The 27,537-nt window shown below is 45.6% G+C and overlaps 1 protein-coding gene across 1 annotated transcript in view; it reads left to right on the top strand.

Annotated features, from left to right (window-relative positions):
* The window catches only part of LOC121869485 (MLX-interacting protein-like), a 61,132-nt gene that overhangs the window by 31,277 nt on the left and 2,318 nt on the right, over window positions 1–27,537 (top strand). Inside the window, exons 7-13 of the mRNA XM_042370839.1 lie at window positions 13,022–13,251; window positions 13,315–13,731; window positions 24,949–25,267; window positions 25,437–25,699; window positions 26,073–26,188; window positions 26,450–26,600; window positions 27,245–27,372. Coding sequence (XP_042226773.1) covers window positions 13,022–13,251; window positions 13,315–13,731; window positions 24,949–25,267; window positions 25,437–25,699; window positions 26,073–26,188; window positions 26,450–26,600; window positions 27,245–27,372 — 1,624 coding nt within the window. The remainder of the gene's footprint in view (window positions 1–13,021; window positions 13,252–13,314; window positions 13,732–24,948; window positions 25,268–25,436; window positions 25,700–26,072; window positions 26,189–26,449; window positions 26,601–27,244; window positions 27,373–27,537) is intronic.

Genomic DNA, 27,537 nt, shown 5'->3' with positions numbered 1-27,537 from the left:
CTGAATGTTAGATACAGTATCATCAAAGTCCCGCTGTAGGAGACGATAAAACTGAGAAAGAGAAGAGCACTGTATAGTGTGACTACATTATATGGGACAGTCACTATACACAACAAGTTCTTGTATATAACACATAATTTTAGTGTGTACAGATGTTTCACAGGAACTTTTTAACAATTTCACAGTTTAAGTTGTAAGATGTGTTATTAATAAATGTACAGTACAGGATGTCCATAAATTATTTGACCGATTATAAAACTTATTAGCCTCTAAAACATGATGGGTACGACACATTGGTTTTATTATACTTGACGAACAACTCATAAGTATTTTTCCTGCCTTCGACTCCACGTGTGCACTGTGTTCTGTCTGTAATACTTTTCAGGTTATTAAAAAGTTTAAGAGTTAGTTTTCAAGTGTAATATAACCAATCTATAATACTTTTGTTCTTATGAAGTTTCTAAATGGGTCAAATAATTTATGGACACACCTGCACTGTGTTGTCAATTAACTGGGGACCTGTATGTAGGTGTTATAAGTCACTACAGTATATTAATGTAATCATCTTCAACTCTGTTACAAGACTTTCATCATTAATATTTCAGTTTCTTTTTAAATGTTAACACCAGACACTCTTACAGTGTTGTTATTCTCTGTATATCACTTGTGTACAGGTTACTCTCTGAGGGGTTAATAGACTATCTCCATGAACCTCTTCACTGCGGGGACGCCACTTTTAACATTTTATTTGAGTATTGATTAACGCCAGAGGATTTTATTCAGCACAGAGAGACCTTTATACACAAGGGGTTAATGGCCATCTTAAAGAACAGTCACTGGGTAATAAAGATTATAACAGTAATAACAAAGAACTGACCCAACAGTTAGAAGTTATTTTCAGTAGAGAACAATTAGCTTGACACAACCTATACTGTACACTGTCAGTTGGAGGAGTTACCTGCAGCTTAAGATCACAGACAAGTTCATCATTATCATCAACATTTTATAGCTAGTTTCCTCACTTGTGTTGGTTAGCTGTGATTACCTGATGGCAGGATCCTCCCTCCTCCCCCCCCTTCACCCAGGGCATCAGTCCAGAAAATGCATCAGAGACTAGGGGCTGTGTACAGCTCTGGTTACCATCAGGCATGTTGAAGCAAAGTTTTATGGCTGGATGTCCTTCCTCACACCAACCCACTGCTGGTAAGACAGAGTTGCTCGTCCCTAAGGTAACCAAACACTACCTGCCCATCTGCCTTCATAAATTAGAGAGGCTTTGTCTCTATTAATGTTTTTCTTGTCGTATACATTATATTTTATCGTCAACATTTGGACTATATTGGCAATATACTGTAGTTGATGAATCATCTTCTTAAGCTGTTCTTGTGACACTCTTGGAGTGGATTAATACAGTGTTGGTGGTGCATCTCTGGTGACTGTGTCCTGGTTTCAGTCCCTAGCCTGGGACAGATATGAGAAGGGAGAGTGTTATCCAGTTTGGCTCTACCAAACATAGCATGTTTTTCTGGGTACTACACTTTCCTCTTGTACAAACACTGGACAATAAAGGTCATAACAAAGGTACAAAGAACAGAACAACTGCCTAAACATCCAGTAAGCTGATAACTGGTGAAATGATAAATTGATTTATTAAAAGTAGATCTGTTGGCCAGTTTGTTGAGGGTATGGACATACCAGCCATATAATGTAGTTCCTGGGTTTAGGTCAGACTTGAGATGATCATCTTTACACAGGATGGACGAGAAGTAACTGACACTCAGGTGGGTCATCAGCCTTGTGAATGTGTCAGGTATTTCTCACACACTGTACCCTTCCCGGGACTCTCTGCTGACTTCACACATTGTAGAAAATTCCCTCTTGGTGTCATTGTTTGAGTCGAGGAAGTTTTGATAGGCTAAAAGAGCTACAGAAAACAAGATACGGAAACCTACAATAGTGGTTGTCTTTTACAGGACAGTATTTAACCACTTATGTATGGAGTCCCCTCTCTGCTGAGTAAACTCTTCAGGTGTTGAGCAAATACAGTAAAATATTAAAATGGTGTCCCTGTAGTGAAGGTCTTAAGAATCTTTTTGGTGATGTTTGAATTAAGGAAATTTTGACTGACTAAAACAGTTACAGAAAACGAGACGAAAACATAATACAATGGCACTTACTTTTGTTCAGTTAAGGATTAAATCTCATTACAATCACCTCTACTGTAGGTCAGGATCATAGCTCCAGACATATTCTAATTCTTCTTTATCTGACCATCATTACCAGTTGGTCATGACAGAGGTGAGGACCATCACGGTGATGGTGAAGTGACTGAGTGTAGAAGGTAATGTTCCTCCACCAGACTATAGAAAACATCACCATCATCATCATTAGTCTAACGTTTTCTCTCATAGGCCTGAGTACCGTCCCTTCACATCCAGCCTTAGTAGTTCATGATGGCTCTTGTCAATCATCAGGTCTCATTAAATCAGTCCATTCTTACTTGTTCATGGATCACTCTCAAGAGGTACAGGTTTGTTATTGTACCTTAAATGTTTACTGTACTTTAGGACGTGTGATCAGCAAGAACCTAAAGATGGAGAGGAATAAAATCTGATAATTTTTAGGTTTACTGTTAATTGCACGTTTTAGAATATAGTACTGTACTGTATAATTATTTAGCGTTATTGAATAAAATAATGACTCGGTATGTGTGTGTGTGTGTGTGAAGCTGTAAAAGAACGTTTGTGTGTTATTTGTCTGATGAGTTGAAACATTATTTTACATGAGAGTTATTTTTTTCGTTAAAATTTTAAGTATGGGGAACTTTGTTGATGTGAGTTCAAGCTTCTTTTATGGGGAACCTGTTGTGGTGAGTTGAAACTTTAGTACAGTATAAGAACTTTGTTGAGTAAGTTTGTTGTCTTGACATACCCTAACCTAACCTAACCTAACCTTGATCCCAGTCACACCTAACGACAATGATGATTCCACCATTTGAGAAAGGACATCCAATGAAAACCCAGAGATTTAAGATAAACAAAATATGAATTAGTTTTGTGCGAAAGTTGCCCAGGAGCGGATGCCATTAGTAAGTTTTTGTTTTTCTTAATGATTTTAAATAGTTTTAAGCACAAAAGTAATGGTGGATGTTTATCCTGATAATTAAGTATTTTAGTGATGAAATAAGAACACTGTAATGTTAAGTTTGGGTTAAAAACGTGTGGGCTGAGGATTAAGAAAAGGTTATGGTTTATCTTTGTCCAGTGTTCTTCACTTACACAAATTTTTGGTATACTGTACTGTACTGTACTGTACTTACAACTCTGGGAAATCCTCTTCAGTCACAACAAATCTGTGTCATTGGTGGAGAGTAATTTACGTTGTAAAACTAATTAAAATTTTTGAGATGGTCATTTGGACAAGTAATTATACAGATATTAAACTGTGGATGACAGATCCTTAATTAGTATGTCTAGGAGAACATATATTGAGACTTTGAAGAAAATTTAATGTACAATGAAAGACAAAAGTCGTGTCGTAAAATTTAGCGAAACATGTGCCGAAGAGCTAACCTTTTGGTCCGCTCTGCCTTGTGGTAGGGGGCTCTCATAATGTTTCACGGGTTATATTTAATCTTTGGACAAAACCGCGACACGACTTTTGTCTTTGTACATCCAGAATAACATAAACAATAAAGTGACCTTGAAAACCATAAGTGGCGAATGTACAGTATAATAACAATAAACAAACAACAACACTGATAATAGTAACAATAATAAAAAAGGGTTTATCTATAACACACACCACAGTACAGAACAGTCCTTGTGGTAATAAAACAGTACAATATAACAGTCCCGCGTGTTATAAAACTTTCTGGTCACACGCTGAAGAGGTGATATTAATTGATGCGTCAGTTTTATGGTCATTCTGTATTATGAAGATATTTTAAGGTTAGGGTAGGTGGGGTTGGTTAGGGTAGGGAAGATGGTCATGAGTGGTAACACAAGTGTAGAAAGTGACAGTAAAGTGTATAATATTTTAACAAGATATACTGTACATCTGGTACTATACTAACAGTTCCCACTTTTTTACAACATCAACCAACCCAACTCAACACTGCTGTCAAAAGGTTAACCCCACACACACACACCCCACACACACACACACACACACACACACACACACACACACACACACACACACACACACACACACACACACAGACACACACACACACACACACAGACACACACACACACACACACACACACACACACACACACACACACACACACACACACACACACACACACACACACACACACACACACACACACACACACACACACACACACACACACACACACACACACACACACACACACACACACACACACACACACACGAGAGATTCAGAGCAGTCTATGGGGCGGGGTAAAGTGAAGCAGGGTGGGGCGAGTTATTAGATCAAGGTCTTCCACAAAGGTCCTCTTAACTAATGATGCAAGAATATATTTAACTTAGTATAAAACACTAAATTATTGTGTCATTCGAATTAACACTGAGACTACCTTAACTAGATACAACATGGTTAGGTTATGGTAGGATAGTGTATGTTTTATTAGGTATGGATGGTGGAGAGGGTGTAGTGTGTTGGTGGAGAGGGTGTAGTGTGATGGTGAGGATGAAGGGTCCCAGTGATGGTGTAGTGTGGAGGTAGGACTCACAGATTGCCAGTGTTGCATGTTTGAGTTGCTTCAGTCTGCTAAGATATATTGCTTGCAGACTGTCTTGTAGAGCTGATACGGCTGCTTCCATCCCCTCCTACCCCTCCATCCCCCTCCCTACCTCCATCCCCCTCCCACTTCCATCCCCTTATTCATCCCTTACCTTCATCACCCTTCATCCCCCTCCCTACCTCCATCCCCTCCTACCCCTCCATCCCCTCCTACCTCCATCCCCCTCCCCACCCCTCCATCCCCTCCCACCTCCATCCCCTCCCCACCCTTCATCCCCTCCCCACCCTCCATCCCCCTCCCCACCCCTTCATCCCCCTCCCCACCTTCATCCCCCTCCCCCACCCTTCCATCCCCTCACCCCTCCATCCCCTCCCTACCTTCATCCCCCTCCCCTCCCATCCCCTCCCTACCCCTCCATCCCCTCCCTACCCCTCCCATCCCCCTCCTACCCCTCCATCCCCCCCTCCCTACCCCTCCATCCCCCTCCCCTACCCTTCTCCCCCCTCCCTGCCTCCCTCCCCCTCCCCACCTCCATCCCCTCCCCACCCCTCCATCCCCCCTCCCCACCCTTCCCACCCCCCCCACCCCTTCCATCCCCTTCCCTACCTTCATCCCCTCCCCACCCCTCCATCCCCTCCCTCCTTTCCATCCCCTCCCCCACCCTTCAATCCCCTCCCCACCCCTCCATCCCCCTCCCCTACCCTCCATCCCTCCCCACCCTTCCCACCCCCCACCCTTCCATCCCCACCCATCCCCCCCTCCCTCCCCCTTCCATCCCCTCCCCACCCCTCCATCCCCCTCCCCACCTCCATCCTCCCACCCCTCCATCCCCCTCCCCACCCTTTCATCCCCTTCCCCACCCCTCCATCCTCCCCACCCCTCCATCCCCTCCTCCCTTCCATCCCCTCCCACCCTTCCCATCCTCCTTCCATCCCCCTTCCTATCCTTCATCCCCTCCCCTCCTTCATCCTCCCACCTTCATCCTCCCACCCTTCCATCCCTCCCCACCTTCCATCCCCTCACCTTCATCACCCCTTCATCCCCTTCCTCTTCCATCCCCTCCCCTCCCTTCCATCCCCTCCCCACCCTTCCATCCCCTCCCCACCCCTTCATCCCCACCTTCATCCCCTCCCCACCCTTCATCCCCTCCCACCCTTCCATCCCCTCCCACCCCTCCATCCCCTTCCCCTTCATCCCCTCCCATCCCCCTCCCCACCCTTCATCCCCTCCCCACCCTTCCATCCCCTCCCACCCCTTCCATCCCCCTCACCTTCATCCCCCCTCCCCACCTTCATCCCCCTCCCCTTCCCCCTTCCCCACCTTCCATCCCCCTCCCCACCCCTCCATCCTTCCCCTCCCTTCCATCCCCTCCCCACCCCTCCATCCCCCCCACCCTTCATCCCCCTCCACCTTCATCCCCCCTCATCCCCCTCCCCCACCTTCCATCCCTCTCCCCTCCCCACCCTCCCATCCCCCTCCCCACCCTTCATCCCCTCCCCACCCCCATCCCCTCACCCTTCCATCCCCCTCCCCACCCCTTCATCCCCTCCCCATCCCCTCCCCACCCTTCCATCCCCCTCACCCTTCCATCCCCCTCCCACCTTCCATCCCCCCTCCCCATCCCCTCCCACCCCTTCATCCCCCCCTCCCCATCCCCTCCCCATCCCCCTCCCACCTTCATCCCCTCCCCACCCTTCATCCCCCTCCCCCACCCTTCTCCCCTCCCCACCTTCATCCCCCTCCCCACCATCCCCTCCCACCCTTCCATCCCCCTCCCCACCTTCCATCCCCCTCCCCTCCCCTTCATCCCCTCCCCACCTTCCTCCTTCATCCCCCTCCCCTACCCCTTCATCCCCCCTCCCACCTTCTTCATCCCCTTCTCTCCCTTCATCCCTTCCCTACCCTTCCATTCCCCACATTACCGATGTTTGTGAATCCTTTGATGTTTGTGTTTACAGAAGGGAGGTGAGAGGGTGGAATGCTGCATAATATTTTATCGAGTCGTGAAAGGGTAGTGAGAGAGGTGAGAGAAGGGTAGGGTTATAATCTCTCTCTCTCTCTCTCTCTCTCTCTCTCTCTCTCTCTCTCTCTCTCTCAATATGCAGTTACCCTTTTATTATATGAATGAAATATTACAGTGTTAGCCGATAGCCGTATTATAAAGTGGGGGCAATGCAGGTTATATAAAATACTTCGTTATCTACCTCAAAGGGGCTCAGGGCTCATTGTTATTATTATTGTTATTGGAATTTTGTTTCGTGAAAATCCTATGTTTTGGGCGAGAAAATGAGATACAGACAAACAGACGTATGTATGCATGCATGTTTATATAGCCTATGTACTGTGTGTGTGTGTGTGTGTGTTGATTGAGCCAGAAGGAATGGCGACACTTGTTCATCATCATCTGGCAACAAGTTGAAGAGAGAGAGAGAGAGGATCAAGTCAACTCCCAAATCTAAACCAATTACTGACTGGGTTAGTTCAGACTACCGAGTACCTCCTGACACACACACAGAGACAGACAGTTCTTGTATCATAGTGTAAACCTTACCTAATTTAACCTAACAGAAACAAACTCGCAGACACATACTTAAATGTTAACTAAATTAATGTTAATGTTTTATTGCGTAAGCAGAAAAGTGATCTTTGTGTGTGTGTGTGTGTGTGTGTGTTGTGTGTGTGTGTGTGTGTGTGTGTGTGTGTGTGTGTGTGTGTGTGTGTGTGTGTGTGTGTGTGTGTGTGTGTGTGTGTGTGTGTGTGTGTGTGTGTGTGTGTACAAGGTCAAACACAGGAAAAAAACATTGCATTATTACTAGCTTCTAACTGGACGCTTTTCCTTGTGTGTGTATTATCACAAAGATACATACATACATACATACGAGAGCCTTAAAGAACCGGAACTAAGGGTTTACACACTATACTCTAAATATGGGTCAAGTTTTGGGTTGATTTTTTGGTGGGTAACTGGTTGGTGTGTTTCCCTTATATTCTTGTGGGTGACCTTCCTGTTCTCTCTCTCATTGAATATCAGAGTTTGTATGTTGTGTGTGGACCCCGATAACACACACTACTACACCCAGACACCCTTGGTTAGGTTCCACGTGTTCTGTGTATGGGCTGGCCAGTGAACTTGCTCTCTATCCCTCCTTCCCCCTTCCCTTGTATAATGTGTCTCCTAGCTGTGAGACGGGGGTAAGGGAGGGGGGTGGGGTGAGAGGCAGGAGGAGGAGTGGGAGAGAGGAAGGAGTGAGGTGGGGGGAAGGAGGATGGGGTGAGATAATTGGGGAATAGGGTGGAGGAATCAATAATAAGAATGGAGAAACTGCAGCGCCTGTTGGCCCATACTGGAGCGTCCCGTTTACACCAGCCCTATTGCTCATATATCCATCCAACCTGTGTTTGAAGCTATCCAGCCTGTTAGAGTTAATGGTGATGTTTGGTAACTTGTTCCAGTCATCCACTACTCTATTTCCAAACCAGTGTTTACCTATTTCGCTCCTAAATCTAAATTTAACTAATCTAAAACCATTGTTACGAGTTCGCTCCTGGTTGGATAGTTTGAGTACATTTGTTATGTCCCCTTTGTTTAGCCCTGACTTCCATTTATACACCTCTACCATATCGCCCCTCACTCTACGTCTCTCGAGGGAGTGCAAATTAAGATGCTTTAACCTGTCTCTGTAGTCAAGGTTCCTAATGCCCGGGGGGTAAATAGGGAGGGAGGTTAATTTGGGGGTAGGAGGATGGGTGGGGAAGAATGGGTTTAGGGAAGGAGAGAGAGAATATATGAATGAGTGTAGGAATCAGAGAGAGAGGGAGAGGGTATGTGTGTATGAGTGTAAGAATCAGAGAATGAATAACCTAACCTAACACTACTCTAACCAAAACTAACCTAACTACAACATTTTGCCCAAATGATTAAATATGAAGCATTACCCTTTGACCTTTGCCTGACCAAGGACTGATATAAATAGTGTAGAGGCGTGTTGTTTGACCGGGCACCACAAAACCTATATCTAGTGGCCTGGGGACTCACTGACATGTATAGACGCCTGAATTATAGACGCCTGAATTATAGACGCCTGAATTATAGACGCCTGAATTATGGACGCCTGAATTATGGACGCCTGAATTATGGACGCCTGAATTATGGACGCCTGAATTATAGACGCCTGATTATAGACGCCTGAATTATAGACGCCTGAATTATGGACGTGATTATAGACGCCTGAATTATAGACGCCTGAATTATGGACGCCTGAATTATAGACGCCTGAATTATAGACGCCTGAATTATGGACGCCTAAATTGGACGCCTGAATTATAGACGCCTGAATTTATGGCAGATTATAGCCTGAATTATAGACGCCTGAATTATAGGACGCCTGAATTATAGACGCCTGAATATGGACGCCTGGATTATAGACGCCTGAATTATAGACCTACCAGATTATGGACGCTGAATTATGGACGCCTGAATTTGGAACGCCTGAATTATGGATGCCTGGATTATAGACGCCTGAATTATAGACGCCTGAATTATAGACGCCTGAATTATAGACGCCTGAATTATAGACGCGCCTGAATTATGGACGCCTGAATTATAGACGCCTGAATTATCTCAGGTATTATTATTACGTTGATAGCTTCTAGATAACTACCAACCTATCATGGGATTTAAATATTAGAGAAATAATTGGTATATAAAAAGAGATACCGAATGAGATAGAGAGAGATAGTGTTATAAGTGGTTATTGTCATCAGTAAATCAGACGCCATTCTCTGTTATCTGATTACTTATAAATTGTTACCTTTCTTGGTTATGTCTTATTCTTCTTTTATTCTCCGTTTATATCTTATTACCAATTTCTTCACTTCCTTTTACACAACTTGGTGGAGTGTTGAGGCAGATGTGACGACAGTGATGACATATGATGACCTGACCTGACCATAGCCTAACTAATTAACGTTTTCTTACCTTACCTCACTTAACCTAATCTCAGCAAACATTTATAAAACTATAAATGAAGTTAGTCATTAGTGAAGATTAAATACCATAGTAGATAATAAGGGCGTGTAATGGGTGATTATTGTACACTTGTCACCTCGTTGTGTTTTATCTCTGATGGGTCACAGTGTTCAGTTCCTGCCTTATTGTTGTTGTTGTTGTTATTATTAAACCATACATGTTTGCAGTTGGTTTGGCATGTATGTAGACAGTGCAGGTATACAGTTCAGTGTGTATGTACAGTATACAGTTCATTCACAGACCACGCAGGTGAACAAATGATTGTTGTTGTTGGTATTATAAGTTATTCTGAGCATCGTGTTGGTGGTCTTTCTTATATACACTTGTTATCACACACACACACACACAGCTGCATTGTTTGTTTTGTTAGATATTATAACACTGGGTGAGGTTAGGTTATAGTTTTGGACGGCCGCGAGTTCGTTGAAGAGCAGATGTTAATGTAGTAATTTTTATCGTTAATTTCTTGTTGAAGGCGTCAGTGTATTGTGGAAACCTAAACAGAGACTGACCAATGAGCTTGAAGATACATTCCAAGAGAGCCAATAAGATAAGAGGGGGTAGAAAGTGACCAATCAGGATTAGGAGCGGCTAGGTTGTACGCCAATCAAGAAGCAGGACGGCTGGTGTACCTGAGTGAGAGCAAGTTGTCACAAGATTTCGTCGTGTACCAGAAAGTTTGGTGGTGGCTGGTGTGTGTGTGGCGGCGGCGGAGGTGGTGGTGGTGGGGAAGCCCCTTCACTCGGGTGCTGACAACGAGCACACACATCGGAGGGCTCCGCGCACGGCTGGACTTGGTACCCCGCGCCGCGCCCTATCGCTCCAGTCAGCCCAGCCACCTCGAAAACTGTAGCTCGCGACAGAACCTTTTGTATCCGCCTTACCGTACCCCCAGTACTGTACCTTCTATACTAGGACACTTTAGTATTGATCCATATATTGACTCTCTCGTGATACGTGTTCGCAGATTGGTTAACTGTGCACCCAAAAGAACTCACTAAACCGTAGCCAGAAACTCTTGAAAAACAAACAAAAAAAGTCTTAGAGAAAACGTAAGAGGACAGATGAGACTTGTCTAAGAGGCAGCATCCGTGAGAGAGAGACAGCATGCACACCTATTTATACCCGGGATACCCTGGCTATCGTAAGTAAATCCTGCCACAAGTACGCGGAGGTCCTCACAGTACCTCGGTGACGGCCAGGAAACTCACACCGCATCTCTCTCTCTCTCTCTCTCTCTCTCTCTCTCTCTCTCTTTCTCTCTCTCTCTCCCTCTCCCCCCATACCCCACACACGCCCCCTATATTTTCTCACGACAACTCTTTCATTCTTCTGCTGCCTCTCCGTCACCCTCCTTCTGAGTGGCGGTCATCACTAGGCTCCTCGGCCCTCCTCCACCACTACACAATGGCTCACTACACGTTACTCACTCACTGCCACACAGAGCGACTATTACCAGTACCTCCTTCTGCCTTACACATTGCCAATCAGAACAGCTAGTACCGGTACCTCCTGCCACTCAGAGCAGCCAGGACCTCTCACCCCACACACTGGCACTCAGAGTAACCAGTACATCCTACCAATCAGAGCAGCCAGGACCTTTTACCCCCGCACACTGTCACTCAGAGCAGCCAGGTCCTCTCACTCCACACATAGCCACTCAGAGCAGCCCAAATTAGTCACCTGTTTCACATACACTTAGCTCCTGGTGTCTCATCGACTGGGGGCTCTTAAGACTAACACAATATACTCTCACGTCCCCTCCCTTGGTAACCATCCCTGACGTATACTGTAACTTACACACCATCACACGTCACCACACAGCACCACACATAACTAAACAGCACCATACATCACTACACATCACCATACATCACCACCTCATCCTCCTCCTTAAACTCTTTGGATCTAAGAATACAGATATTTTTAACAGTTAACCGAGAAGATTTAACTAAAACTGGGGTAAATAAGAAACTAAATTTAACCTAACCAAACCCGGGTGCCACCGTCTGTCTGTCTTGTTAACTTAGCGGGTCGTCTGTTAAAATTATTACCGAATTATATAACAAAAAACAAACAAAAGGAAAATTTATTAACCTTCTTCAGAATGTATCAAAGGAAACCCACATTAGAACCTATATCTTTAAGAAATGTTACTAAACACGATGGAAGAGGTGGCCATTTTGTTCTGGCATCACTGTGAACTGTTTAGAACTAGAGAAATTATTACCAGGTTAGCAAGAATACTTTACTATCAATACTCTCTCTCTCTCTCTCTCTCTCTCTCTCTCTCTCTCTCTCTCTCTCTCATTATTATTATCAGGGTAACTGCCATAGTAAAATAAACATTGATTTTTAATGGTAAATTCTCCTTGGGATTGTATTGAGGTAATTGAGGATGGGGGGGGGGATAGGGAGGAAGAGGCTGTGTTTTGGGGATAGACTAAGATGGTTAAAAGGCTAGGCTGTGTGTTAGGATAGACAGGGATGGTGGAAAGGTTACGAGTGTTAGGATAGACTTCGGATAGGGAGGAAAAGCCTGTATTTGGGATAGACTGTGTGGGGGGACAGACTTAGGATAGGCAGAGAAGGATGGTTTTAAGGATAGACTAAACAAGGATGAACTAATCTCTAGATAAGGATAGTGGCGAATAGACCTTATAACACAGATTTGGAGGGAAGGTTTTAACACACTGAAACACCATAAAGGAATTTGGACTCAATGGAAGGTATTTATTTTTGTTTACGTCTTCAAATTGTTGTTATTTATTGATTATATGAAGAGAGTTTGTCATGAATTACCGGCTGGAATGGAAAGATCATTATTATTATGGCTTATGAGATATGTAACGAAGGGTGTGCCGAGCAGGATAGGACTCGGAGCAACGGATTTAAGTTGGATAAGTTTAGGTTTAGGAGGGAGATAGGAAGGAACTGGTTCACAAATAGGGTGGTGGACGAGTGGAACAAGCTTAGCAACTATGTAGTAAGTGCGGGAACTCTGGAAGTTTCAAAAGGAGGCTAGATAGATTCATGGATGATAGAGAGTGGTAGTAACTCGGCAGGAGCTGCCATGCACAGGCCAACCGGCTTATTGCAGACTCCTTATTCTCTCTCTCTCTCTCTCTCTCTCTCTTTCTCTTTCTCTTTCTTTCAGTCGGTATTTGTAACTCAACATAACACATTAAGTGTTCCGTGTGTGTGTGTGTAGTGAGGGGTAAATTGTGTATTAATGGTTTACTCAACATTACAGAGATGCTGGCTGGTCGAGTACTGTCTACTGTACCCGAAGAAGATTTCCTGCCGGAGGTTGGTGAGACTCCTGAGTTACCACCACCTCCTCCTCCAGCCACCTCTTCCTCCTCTTCGTCCCCTCTACAGTATACTGCTAGAGTCACCACCGGCACCTCCTTCCTCGAGCCTTCCTCCTCCCCCACCAACTCTCCCTCACTGCAGCTGCTGTGCAGGTGTTCCAGGGAGTCAGTGTCTCCAGCACAGACAGCAGCAGCAGGAACAACAACAACCTTGTGGCAGCAACAGCAGCAGCAGCAGCAGCAGCAACAGCAACAGCAGCAACAGCAGCAACAACAACAACAACAGCAGCAGCAACAGCAGCAGCAGCAGCAGCAGCAGCAGTTGGTTAACCTTCCTGCTCAGTCGCCGCCTGTACCCTATCAGAGCTCCATAGTGAGGACGCCCCTCTTGTCCTCGCAGCCCCAGCAGGCGATACACCTTCAGCAGCCACCAACTCCGCCACAGCTGCAGCAGCCACCTACTCCTCCTCAGCTGCAGCAGCCCCACACTCCACCTCACACGCCGCTGCAGCAACAGTCTCCAGCTTCCCCACAGCAGCAGCACCAGGCAGCACCCAGATCATTCATCCGCAGCCACAGTCAGCATGAACTCACCACCCAACAACAGGCGCCACACATTCATCATGACAATCCCTTCATCATCCCTAAGGTAAGTTATGTGTCTCCTCTATCACACACACACGAGACAGACAGACAACAGTACAATGGTCAGTACAGTACAGTACAGTATAGTAAAATACAGTACAGTACAGTATAGTAAAATACAGTACAGTACAGTATAATACAGTAGAGTATAGTATAATACAGTACAGTATAGTAAAATACAGTACAGTACAGTATAATACAGTATAGTACAGTACAGTATATAATACAGTACAGTATAATACAGTATAGTACAGTACAGTATAATACAGTACAGTACAGTATAATACAGTATAGTATAGTACAGTACAGTACAGTACAGTATAGTATAGTATAATACAGTACAGTACAGTATAACACAGTACAGTACAGTATAGTATAGTACAGTACAGTACAGTACAGTATAATACAGTACAGTACAGTATAGTATAACACAGTACAGTACAGTATAGTATAACACAGTACAGTACAGTACAGTATAGTATAACACAGTACAGTACAGTAGAGGAAGGTGAGGCTACACTATCTCACCAGGTGGCGGCCTCCACACCACCGTCGTGTCGTCCTCCTGAAAATGTTTTCTGTTTATTATCACTGGGGAGGTGTGGCCGCTGTGGTGGGTGGCCACTGGCCCTGAAAGTGGCTGTAAGGGAGGGGTAGAAGCGGCTTCTCCACCGTCAGGAACCTGGCGAGCCACAGCGGGTACGGTGTGAGAGGCCTGTGGGGGAAAGATGGTGAGTATGTAGACAGCAACTCCTCCCCAGACGGCGGCGAGAGACAGCAGTTCCTGCAACAGGCGGCCGAGGCCCGCCCTCACACAACCACCAGACTTTATCATGTATCCAAACTTGTCGGCGGCACATTCGATAAAATTCGTTTCTTGCGCGCGGAGTGGTATATATACCCGAGGGGGCGGGGCCGGCGTGAGGCGGGGCTTGGCGGGGTCCAGTGGGGTGCGTGGTGGGGAGACATGACCGGCCTAGGGGAACATTACCGGCGACGCTCGCTACTATCATAGATCAATAATACAAGTTACCCTCACCCATAACACTTGTTATTATTACTACCAAGAAATGTTTGGAGTTGTCTAACGGTGTTGGAGAAGGAGGGATGTGGTGGTGCAGGAGGGGGGTTTGTTGGTGGAGAAGGGGTGGGGTGGGCGGGGCATAATGTGGTGTTCTTCCACCATGTGATCAACACGTGGTTGATGATGACCACTACCGCTGTTACTAGGCCCTCCCTCCACACCTCCCTCCACTACGCACTTTCAGCATACCAACACCCTCCACCACCACCCACTTTCCCTCACTTCCTCCACCACCACACCCTCCGCCTCTAACCTCCCTCCATCACTATATTCTCTCCACCTCTACACACCCTCCCTCCACCACTACCCTCCCTCCCTCCACCACTACCCTCCCTCCCCTACCCTCCCTCCTCTCCCCCTCCCTCCACCTCCCACCTACACACCTCACACTACACATCACCCTCCCACCCCTACACCTCCCTCCCCACCACCCCTCCCCTACCCTACCTCCCTCCCTCCACCCTACCCCTCCCCTCCCTCCCACCCTACACCCACCCTCCCCTACTACCCCTTCCCTCCCACCCACCCACCCCTCCCTCCCTCCCCCACTACCCCTCCCCTCCCCTCCCCCTACCTCCCTCCCCTCCCCCCACCCCTCCCCTCCCTCCCACCCTACCCCTCCCCTCCCTCCCCCTACACACCCCTCCCCCTACCTCCCTCCCCTCCCCCACCTCCCTCCCTCCCCTCCCTCCCCCTCCACACACTGCACCTCCACCACTACACCTCCACCACTACACCTCCTCCACACCACCTCCCTCACCTGCACACCTCCACCACCACCACCTCCTCCACCACCCCTCCTCCCCACACTGCCTCCCCACTCCCTCCTCCCCCTCCCTCCACCACTACCCTCCTCCACCATTTAGCTAGACAGATATTCAGTAAAGTCACCACCACAAGTTCACAACATAAACTGAGTCACCAAACTGCCAGAACACTTAACACTATTTAACTCCTAACATATGTAAGTCCTTAGGTTGGGTGAGGTGAAAGAGGCGTTATTGGATATAAACCAAACATGATGCCAGGCGTTCATGGAGTTTTGTCCTCACCTGTACAGCGATAGGACAGGTGTACAAACAATGTACAGTATATAGACAGTGCAGGTATACAGTTCAGTATGTATATAGACAGTGCAGGTATACAGTTCAGTATGTATATAGACAACGCAGGTATACAGTTCAGTATGTATATAGACAGTGCAGGTATACAGTTCAGTATGTATATAGACAGTGCAGGTATACAGTTCAGTATGTATATAGACAACGCAGGTATACAGTTCAGTATGTATATAAGACTGGTGCAGGTATACACAGTTGCAGGCTGGTATATGAACCAGTGCAGGTATACAGTTCAGTATGTATATAGACAGTGCAGGTATACAGTTCAGTATGTATATAGACAACGCAGGTATACAGTTCAGTATGTATATAGACAACGCAGGTATACAGTTCAGTATGTATATAGACAGTGCAGGTATACAGTTCAGTATGTATATAGACAGTGCAGGTATACAGTTCAGTACAGTATATAGACAGTGCAGGTATACAGTTCAGTATGTATATAGACAGTGCAGGTATACAGTTCAGTATGTATATAGACAGTGCAGGTATACAGTTCAGTATGTATATAGACAGTGCAGGTATACAGTTCAGTATGTATATAGACAGTGCAGGTATACAGTTCAGTATGTATATAGACAACGCAGGTAGGCAGCATACATAGACATTACAGGTATATAAACAATGTACCTAGATTGTTCAGGTAAACAAACAATGGTAAAAAGTAAGGCAATTTGACCAAGGATGCCTAACAAAGCCATTAGATAGTTATTGCGCCATAGTTAGTTGAGGACAGTGGGAGTGGTAAGGCAGTGTTGCACCAAGCCGGCCAGAGCCTAGACGACGCTAACACTCACAAAAACTAGAGGTTACTACTTGTGGTATTAAACTTCCCGGGAGAGAGGGGGGGAGGTCCTTGGGAACTAACTAGCTCTTATACGCTTCTAAGATGATCAATACTTATGACTGATCTTGTTTCCAGCGGTTAGACTTTGAACTGAAGCACGAAAATCACTTCCAAATCTTACAAAAACACGAACATCATCTCAAAATCTAACTGAAACACATATCAATTCAAAATTTTCCTGAGACATGAATATCATTACAAAATTTTACTGAAACGTGAAAATCACTTCAAAATCTTATTGAACCACGAAAATCACGTCAAAAATGTATATTACACTCCATTTTTTCTTCACATGGGTGATAATACGGTATTAATTAAAAGTTTATTAACAACTCCAACAAACTAACACTGAAAATATACAAATAATATAACTGGTACATATATAATATACCCGGTGTGTGTGTGTCGTAATAAGTGCTTTTTTTCAGTATCTATTTAATGTAAAGTCTTGCCTCACTGGTGAATTTGTCCTTGGCTGGGTGTCTGAGGGCGTTCAGTCCACACAAGAATGACTCCTTAATTCTCTCTCTCTGTCATCTGTCGTGCTAGCCTATTTGGTGGTAGATGTCCCAGCGTGTGTGGTTAGATTAGGTTATGATTGGATAGGTTAGCACTGGGACCCATTTGACCTGCAGCTGTGAGGAATCGAAGTTTAGTTTAGGTTCGGTTTGGTTAGGTTAAGTGAGTGTTGTGGTGGCCTCCTCCCTCCTTGGGCTACTGTTCCTTTATTATCATTCTCCATCTCACCCCCACCTGTCTGACCATTCGTTCTCTTCCTCCCTGATCATTCCATCTTTCTCTTCCTCGCTGCTTCCTACTCTTGTTCCCACTCTTTCTTCTTCCCTCCCTCCCTCCCATCCTCACCACCATCACTCCCTCACACTATCGGGCTCAGTGATGGCAGATTAGATATGTTATCACGTCAGTTCATCACTGTTTGCACACCTGACTGGTAGGCTACCTGGCTGTGTGTCTACCTGGTTGTCTGTGCTACCTGGCTGTGTGTGTGTGTGTGTGTGTGTGTTGCTTTGTCTCTGCCTGGCTGTGTGTCTGTCAGGCTAACTGGCCCTTCAACCACATTCCACCAAGCGGCTGAGGGAAGTTGAATAATTAATTGACATAATTGGTCATCGGTGGAATTAATTCAGGTTGACGAGGAGGACATGATCACGTGATGAGGTGCTGGTAGTTGTGGTAGATGGTGGTAGGTGGCGGTGGTGGGTAGATAGGTGAATGTAGTGGATAGGTAGGTAGGGGTGGTAGGTAGGTAGGGGTGGTAATGGTGGTAGGTTGTGGTAGATGGTGGTGGGTAGACAGGTGAATGTAGTGGATAGGTAAGTAGGGGTGGTAGTGGTGGTAGCTAGGTAGTGGTGGTAGCTAGTACGTGGTGATGGTAGTGGTTGTTGTGGTTCATGGTGATGGATGGTCGTTAATTAATAGCATCGTGGCTATTTATTTTAGTAATCAATATAAGTGTACCTCACACACACACACACACACAGACACAGTAGGTCAGGTGGCCCCTTACTCCTAATTGACCCTAATCATCACTGGCCCTATTTCTTTGGTTAGGTTAGAGGTTTGTTAGGTTTGGTTGGGTTTCGTTAGATCAGGTCGGGGGCCCATTCCTTCTGCAAGCTGACTTCATACAAGCAGTGTCATGAGGTGTCATCTGTGGTGGTGGAGGGGGGTGTCAGCTGTGGAGGAGGGTGTCAGCTGTGGAGGAGGGTGTCAGTAGTGGTGGTGGAGGGAGGTGTCAGCTGTGGAGGAGGGTGTCAGCTGTGGTGGTGGAGGGAGGTGTCAGCTGTGGTGATGGAGGGGGTGTCAGCTGTGGAGGGGTGTCAGTAGTGGTGGTGGAGGGAGGTGTCAGCTGTGGAGGAGGGTGTCAGCTGTGGTGGTGGAGGGTGTCAGCTGTGGTGATGGAGGGGGTGTCAGCTGTGGAGGAGGGTGTCAGCTGTGGTGGTGGAGGGGGGGTGTCAGCGCTCTGGGTGTTGATCTGACCTGACCCCAACTGACCTCAGTATATGGACCTATTTAGGGTATCTTCTTGAGTACAATGATAACCCCTTGAGCATGATGACTTAACCCCTTGAGTCATCGTACTCAAGATAATCATTGTATCTAATCCACTGTGTGTGTGTGTGTGTGTGTGTGTGTGTGTGTGTGTGTGTGTGTGTGTGTGTGTGTGTGTGTGTGTGTGTGTGTGTGTGTGTGTGTGTGTGTGTGTGTGTGTGTGTGTGTGTGTGTGTGTGTGTGTGTGTGTGGACCAAAACAGTTTACACAATCCATGAAGGACAAGCTGGAAGGACACACATCTCAGTCCTAACACACACACGATGTATGTAATTTAGACGTGTGTGTGGGGTGATCTATCTATATGTCTGTCTGTCTGTCTGTCTGTCTGTCTGTCTGTCTGTCTGTCTGTCTGTCTGTCTGTCTGTCTGTCTGTCTGTCTGTGTGTGTGTGTGTGTGTGTGTGTGTGTGTGTGTGTGTGTGTGTGTGTGTGTGTGTGTTAAGACGTTTAGGTTATGTAGAGTCAGGCAGGGGACGAGAAGAACCAGTTATCCTTGAGCTGTGATTGGTCTGCCCGGTGGAGAGGGAGACAGTGGCGGCCAATGGGAGGGCAGGGTGATGGGGGTGCGGCAGGAGGCGAGGCTGCAGGGGCATTGGTGGTGAAGGAGGGTGTTGGAGGGTTGGTGAGTGGTGGAGGGAGGGAGGATTGGTTTGTGGCGGAGGGAGGGAGGATTGGGTGGAGGAGGGAGGAGGGCTGGATGATAGTGATGGAGGAGGTACTGCTGGTAGTGGAGGGAAGGTGATGTAAGGCTGGATGACGGTAGTGGTGGAAGGAATGAGGGGGAAGAGAAGGAGGGTAATGTGGGGGGCAGTAGTTCAGGCAGTGGAGGAGCTGGAGGCACGTGCCGGCCCCTGGAGAACCCACGTGAGACCCTCCTTCCCCCCTTATCCCCCTTATCCCCCTACCCCCCTTCTTCCCCCTCCTCTCTCTGTGTCCTTGCCTCTGTACTATGCCTTCAGTGCTCACCAAGTTACTTCGTCTTGGAAATTGTAATACAGTAATACATTTTTACGTAGACAGACAGTTGGTAGGTAGACAGATGTAGACAAACAGACAGACAGATATATTGATAAGCACAGATAGGTAGGTAGGCAGACAAACCGCATTTGTTACCCCCATCCCCAAGGTCACCACCCCACAGTCCCCTAACGACCTCAGGCCAGTTGCCATTACCCCCATACCCAGTCTACTCTGTGAGGACTTTGTTTTTGAGTGGGCATTTGCCAGAATCTATCAGTCAATTGATCCACAGCAATTTGGCAATATGAGGACCTCCTCTACATCACACTGCTTAGTGAGCTTTCTGGATTTTCTGCACAAAAACCTGCAGAAACGTAAGACATCACTGGCCGTTGCCCTTGTTGACTTCAAGAAGGCCTTTGACCTTGTTGATCACTGCACTGTTATCAACAAGGCCATTGCACTTGGACTGCCCACCAACCTGGTCTCATGGCTCACTGATTTCTTGAGTGGATGTCGTCAGGCAGCGAGGTATCAGGGCTCAGTCTCCACATTCCAACACCTCACCTGCGGTGTTCCCCAGGGGACCAAGATGGGACCACTGTGCTTCCTCACTCATCCTGATCAACGGCGCTCTATCGGACACTCCTCACAGGTGGAAGTACGTGGATGACTGCACTGTGGAGGTTTCAGTGGACAACACCGCACCAGACTATACCAGACTACTCATCGCTACAAGGCACCTTGGACAGGCTACAGGAATGGACTACGTAGAACAAGGTCACCATCAATCACACCAAAACCATAGTCATGCACATCAATACTGCCACCACTCCAGTGCAAGCTCCAGCAGTCACAGTGGGTGCCCATCCTCTCCAGCTGGTGCAGTCTGCCAAACTCCTGGGTGTAACTATAGACAACAACTGGACTGGAAGGCCCATGTAAATAACACAGTCAAGGCAGCCTCGTACTGTCTCTACATGCTACGGCGACTTAGGTCACTTGGGACACCCACGGCAGAGCTGAGGACTATCTACAATGCTTTTATTCTCCCCAAACTAACGTATGAGTCACCAGCCTGGTCGTCTTCTCTCAACTCCACCCAACAACGTCGGCTAGAGAAGGTACAGAAAAGGGCCTGCAGAATCATGCTCGGCGCAGAATACTCCGGCTACATCAATTCTCTCTCCACCCTGGAAATGCCATCCCTCAGTGACCTCCACCACCAAGCACTGGAAAGGTTTGGCAGCCAACTAATGCACCACCCTCGTCATCGCCACCTCCTGCCACCGGCAGCCCCCCACCCACCTCATGCAGTCCGCCACTACAACAAAATTCAGCCCATAAGAGCCCGCACCAATAGATATAAGAATAGCACCATCCCATCTATTGTTAAAATAATAAACAACTCCTGATTTATGTACTGTACAGCGCTGCAAATGTATTCAACGCATATCATTATGTCTAAATCAAATGTAAGTTTGTATATTTTCAGCCACCGGCTGCAACTCTATTAATAAACCGTTTATTATTATTATTATTATTATTATTATTATTATTATTATTATTATTATTATTACAAACTGATATACAAATAGATATAGATAGATAGGTAGATTACCTGACCTGACCTGACCTGACCTGTATGTGGCTGACCTGACTGTGGGCATCACCTTACTGGTTGTATACCTGTACTGTACATGTTTACATGATGAACCAGTGTGAACTTGTATAGTAATATTACTCTCTGTCTGTCTGTCTTTATTTTCTTTCTTGTAACTGTTATATCTGTCTATCTATATGTTTGTCTGTCTGTCTATTTATCTATATAAGCTTGTATGTCTGTTTGTATGTATTTCTGTCTATGTTTCTATCTGTATATCTGTCTGTCCGCCTGTCTATCTACCTTCGTTATCACATGAATGATTGCCGTAATCACTGTGTACTCCACTACAGTGCATTCCACTCTACTACTACTACTACTACTACTACTACTATTGACTGTAGCCTCATAGTCAATATGTGCAGCAGTTGTCGGCATTGGGGCAGAAGCTCTCGTTCCCCTGAGGCAGAGCAAAGCCGACCAAAGGAGAGAGAAAGACAGTTGACATCTCATCCAGGCTGTAACATAACTTCTGGGCTGCTGCTTCTGTTCGGAGATCACCTCCGCGAGTCTGGCGTAGAAACATCTTGCACTTGGTCCCATACCACCAGAGGTTGTGAACACTAGAGGAGTGAAGCTGCCTTGATCAACATTTTGTATTCTCTCCCCATATGCCCTTATCTTGTCGTTCTCGTTCCTCCTGTGTGCAGCATCGAGAGCTAGGTTACGGTGATATGCGGCCATGGGATAAAAAATCCTGATGTCGAAGAAAGCTCGCTGTCCCCGCGTCCAGAATCCTTGAGCACTGACGTCAACACGGGCTTCGTTAGATGTGTTTGAAGTCCTATGTTGGAAGATCTCACTGTCACCTTAGAGCAATGGCATCTGTAAATTCTTGTTTATTTAGACTGAAACCATTTGCCCTTATCGGTAACGTAGTTAACCAGTTCGAGGCGCCCACCTCCTGCGCTATAGCTACTTTTTTTTCTAATTTTCTGGTACCTGCAGCAACAGTTGCTGCAACTTTTCATTTTGGCAGTGCTGTCGTTCTGTCGTAATGGACCTACGAATCTTGTTTACTTCACTGGTATCCACCTCCCCTGTTGCATTCTGGGCTATTATGTGGTCCGTGAGGGCTGCCGTGAGCTTAAGTGAATTTTGATGTTCGGTGGCAGCAATCTCCTCTGCATTGGTTAGTCCCATACCTACTACTACTACTTTTTTTTAAATTATAGCCTCCAACCTATCCTTATAGCCACCACCACCACTACTACGCTACCACCACCCACTACCACCACCACCACACCACCACAACACTACTGCTGTATCATCATGCCTTCAGATAGTGTGGACAGCAGGTTCCACCCAAACAACCACCATTACTTACCACTACCATCTATAGCAACCACCACCTCCCCACCACCCATAGCAACCACCATTTCATACCAGTAACTACTACCACCACTAGCCACCACCACTAACTTACTTCACCAGGGGTTAAACTTTGTAATTAACTTAACAGGTGAACTTTAATAAGTTCAAAGTTCATCTTGATTCACCTTAGGATTAGACACTTCACATTATTTTACCTGATTATTAAACACCCTAACATTGCCTGGGGGTTAGGTTAGGTTAGGATCAATGTAGGGCTGATTCGGATAGGGTAGGGAAAATTAGGGTTGGTTAGGTTAGGATGGGGGTTGGGTATATTTGGGTAGTGAAATAGGTTGAGGTTATGTTAGGGTAAATTGTTGTTAGCATTAGGTTAGGTTCAGTTAGGGTAGGTGAAATAGTCTAAGGTTATGTTAGGGTAGCATCAGGTTAGATTAGTTATAGGATGGTTAATGTTGAGGTGAACCATTATCTAGAAACAGTACGGTACTTTGCCCCGTGTTTGTCAGAGATAAACACCCGAGAAGATTCTGTGTTAAGTGTTAGATTATAAGGCTCTTGGTGTATGGTTCACAGATTCACCAAACCCAAGGTACAGTCACCCATAAAACTCCTTTCACTTCTTCTTCTCGACCATGAACCTCAAGATTCAAACTTGTGAACCCGAAGCATTACTCTGTCCATAAAGGCTTCTGGTTCATGAGTCTGAATTTCAGGGTTCATGGTTCAGGAGGAGAGACGACAGGTCTTTAATGGGTGACTGCATAGTACAGGTACACTAAATATAATATCAGGTGCCAGGGTTTAGGCTCTCACTTGGCCACAGTCACATCAATACTGTTGTTATTTTCACTTAGTTACTGTATTCCTTCTCTAAATAAACTGTTTCAGTTATTGAGCCATTGACTGGAGGAAGACCAGACTGTTCATATGATATAAATTAAATGTGAAAATTGTGGATTGCTCAGTTGTATCCCGAGTCAGTCTGTGTGGAGTTTAGTACAGTGGATGATTATGGCTTTTAACTGATTCACTGTGGTAGCTTAACCATTTGAGTATGATCACTGAAGCCTTTGTGTACAGTGACTTAACTCTTTAAATATACTGTAGTTGTTTGGTAGTGAGGACCATCCTCCATGGTACAGTGTTAATACAGGAGGAAAGTGTAGTACTGTACTGTACTTGGAGAAGACCTGCCATGTTTGGTAGTGAGGACCATCCTCCATGGTACAGTGTTAATACAGGAGGAAAGTGTAGTACTGTACTGTACCTGGAGAAGACCTGCCATGTTTGGTAGTGAGGACCATCCTCCATGGTACAGTGTTAGTACAGGAGGAAAGTGTAGTACTGTACTGTACTTGGAGAAGACCTGCCATGTTTGGTAGTAAGGACCATCCTCCATGGTACAGTGCTAGTACAGGAGGAAAGTGTAGTACTGTACTGTACTTGGAGAAGACCTGCCATGTTTGGTAGTGAGGACCATCCTCCATGGTACAGTGTTAGTACAGGAGGAAAGTGTAGTACTGTACTGTACTTGGAGAAGACCTGCCATGTTTGGTCAGGTCACACTGGATAACACACCATCTATCTGGGGTTTGAACTCGTGATACACTTACGAGGATGGTAAATACCTGTAGAGACATTATTAACTTATCAACTTGTGTAAAGTAAGTGGCAGGGTTCCTAACGTTTACACCCCTAACCCCACAGTTTGTCTCCTTCAAGTATTTTATTCATTTTTTCAGTTATGTATATTTCACTTGTGTCAGGTTAGTCCTCAGATATGTTAAGATTAATTTTGTGTTTCACTTAGTGTTTCTTAGCTGCTAATCCTGAAATGGTGGTTTAGGATTCCCTACTGTGCTCCCACGTGTGCAAAAATAGAACACGAGAAACACGAAACTTGCTCTGGTGATGGTCGTCGTTTAACTCTGAAATGGCGGTCATCGTCAGTGGGATTTATATGTACGGACAGCAGCCATCGTTAGTTAATGTTTTCTTGTGTTTTATTTGTTTCTTGTTCCTTGTGTTCCATTTTTGTGCACAAGTGGGGTCACAGTAGGGAATTCTTAGCCTCCGTTTATGGGTCGAGGATTAAAGGAAATTTCAGATGCGTGACGTGTTACTCGTTGTCCAACAGCCTCTACCACGGCGGAGATCCTACAGCTCAGGGGGCAGCAGCAGCAGCAGCAGCAGCAGCAGCAGCAGCAGCAGCAGCAGCAGCAATGGTGGACTGGTGGGATCACCATCGTTGGCGCCCCACCAGGTGATCACGGTACCTGTCACGTCTCTCCCTCACTCCAGCATCGCCATCAGCTCCGTCACCGCCACGACTCTTCCTCATCTCGCGCCGTCCTCCGCCACAGTCACCGTACAGGGCGGCCGGACATCCCTCGTGTCGGTGCAGGCAGCCAACACGTCTGCAGGCTCGGCCCTGCTCGCTCAGCTCCTCACTTCAGGTCAGTGTGACTGTGGGTGTCCTGTGTTTATATGGTCAAAAATTACCTCAGTATAACTCGTGTCTAATACTGTAATAACTAATTCTGGAAATTAGATTTTGTTAGACATTTCCTGCATAAGTTAAATTTTTATAGTAATTTGTTCCTAAGATTATTGTCCATCTTCTAGGCTCATATCCAGTCACTAGCAGTCAGTCAGTCACCAACACCAGTCAGTTAAATAACCTGAAAAGCAGCAACATGACTGTTAACTGTTCCAACAACGTGAAGGCGTCGCTGGTCATACCTGGCGTCCTAGCCAACGGGAGCTGCAACAGCAGCATGACGACTAACAGCAGCATGAAGCCACTCATCTCTGCCTCCCTCTTAGTGCCTCCCATCACTCTGTCTGCTGTCACTCCTTCAACGCTCAAGACCCAAACCATAGGACAGGTCAGCAGTCTCAGATGTTGTGTTAATGACCTGAAATTGGGATTGTATGTATGTATGTTTATATTTATCAATCCCTAACACAGGTCACTGGTCTGAGATATTATTTTAGGCAACCTTGAGATTGGGAATATACAAGTTGTGTCCGAAAAAAATGTTTACTCCCTGCTTTATAGATTTTTGTAGTGGTAGTGTGAATGTTCGTATTACAACAGCAACATTGTCCTCACCTGATGTCCGAGGTCTCCCGCAAGTGAGGAAAATGTTGCTGTAGTAATACTGTACAAATGTTCTCACAACCACCACAAAAATCTTTAAGACTTGAAAGAGGAAAAAATGACACACTAACACTTTCTGTAATTCTCTCTGCCGACAGATTTCTCCCTGGAGCCCTTGTTCACCACAGGGGATACTGAAGCAGTCTCCACCTCACCCAGAACCTTCCTCCCCTCTCATGATGAATATCCCATCACCACCCAACAAGCCTTTTAGGTATGTAGGGTTATGGATCTGTTTATCTGTACCTAACCTAATCTAACCTAGCCTAACCTAACCTAACATAACCCAAGTTGAGAGAAAGTAAATAATGCCAATATAAACGTGAAATTATGTTGTAATAGAGGAAAGAAAAAGTAAAACATCACAGAGAAATACATTACTTAACTTAACTTATTGATAAACTGTTCATCATAAATTTAGTGGTCAGGATCAGTCCGAGTTAGTGACATTCACGAAGGACTTGTATCACTTCAGAGCCAAGAGTGACTCTGAGCGTGTGCAGTACAAGGAGCACCGCAGAGTCTGTCACATCAACGCAGAACAGAAACGCCGCTCAAACTTAAAAAATAACTTTGACATCATGCACCATCTGATACCTTCCATTAACCAGAATGCTAATGCTAAGGTGAGTCGTAGTCTTTTGTGGAACTTTGGATCATTAACATGTGCAGAACAGTATAGTTGACACTTAATAGCGGGCTAAGGATCTACCCCTCTCACCCCCCTCTCACCTCCTCTCATCCCCTCTCACCCCATATGTTCAAAAAATGGAACACAAGGACCACATAATTTACACTGATGATGACCACCTTTCCCCTACACCAGTGACGGCAGCTTTTTCAGGGTTAATACCGGGTACTGTGTTTACACCAGACACCAAGAGTAGTCTCAATTAGTTATATTGTGCTACACTTAAACACGAGATAACAGTAAACACAAACTTGATAAACATATATGTACACTTGGCCACCTTATTGTCCTAGCCAAGTTACTGTGCTAGGTGATATGTAAATGTGAGTACTGTATATTTCATCATTTATTATCCAGAACATGATGTGATACTTTGTGTTATTAATGACAGTACAGTACTACCTCATGCACTACACCTCAATAACCATTAAGTTGTTATACAGTACAGTAAAACCTCCATACAACGGACTTCTCACTATACTATACTCTATATAGTTCATTAGAGCGAGGTTTCACACCTAACGGACCCTCGATATAGCCGACTTTTCTAGTATATTTGACTGTGGTATACTCTTTCAGATCAGTAAAGCTGTCATGCTACAAAAAGGGGCAGACTACATCCAACAGCTCAAGTCAGAGAGGCAGCAGCTGACGGAACAAGCGGAGAAACTCAGATCACAGATTGAGACTCTTAGTTGTGAGATCAGGTACATTTCTATGTAGTATTTCTATGTAGTATGTTTTGTAGAGTATTTCTGTAGAGTATTTCAATTTGCTCCAGCCATTTTCTTGCTTCATCATGGAACTTATGTGTGGGGATGAAATTTATAGATTAACGTTGCTATAATTTGTGACACTAAGTTTTATTAAAA

The sequence above is a fragment of the Homarus americanus genome, unplaced genomic scaffold (assembly GCF_018991925.1).
Source record: "Homarus americanus isolate GMGI-L3 unplaced genomic scaffold, GMGI_Hamer_2.0 scaffold23578, whole genome shotgun sequence".
NCBI classification, from domain to species: domain Eukaryota; kingdom Metazoa; phylum Arthropoda; class Malacostraca; order Decapoda; family Nephropidae; genus Homarus; species Homarus americanus.
The sequence above is the reverse complement of the archived record's forward strand: the minus strand, read 5'-3'. Positions and strand labels throughout refer to the sequence as shown.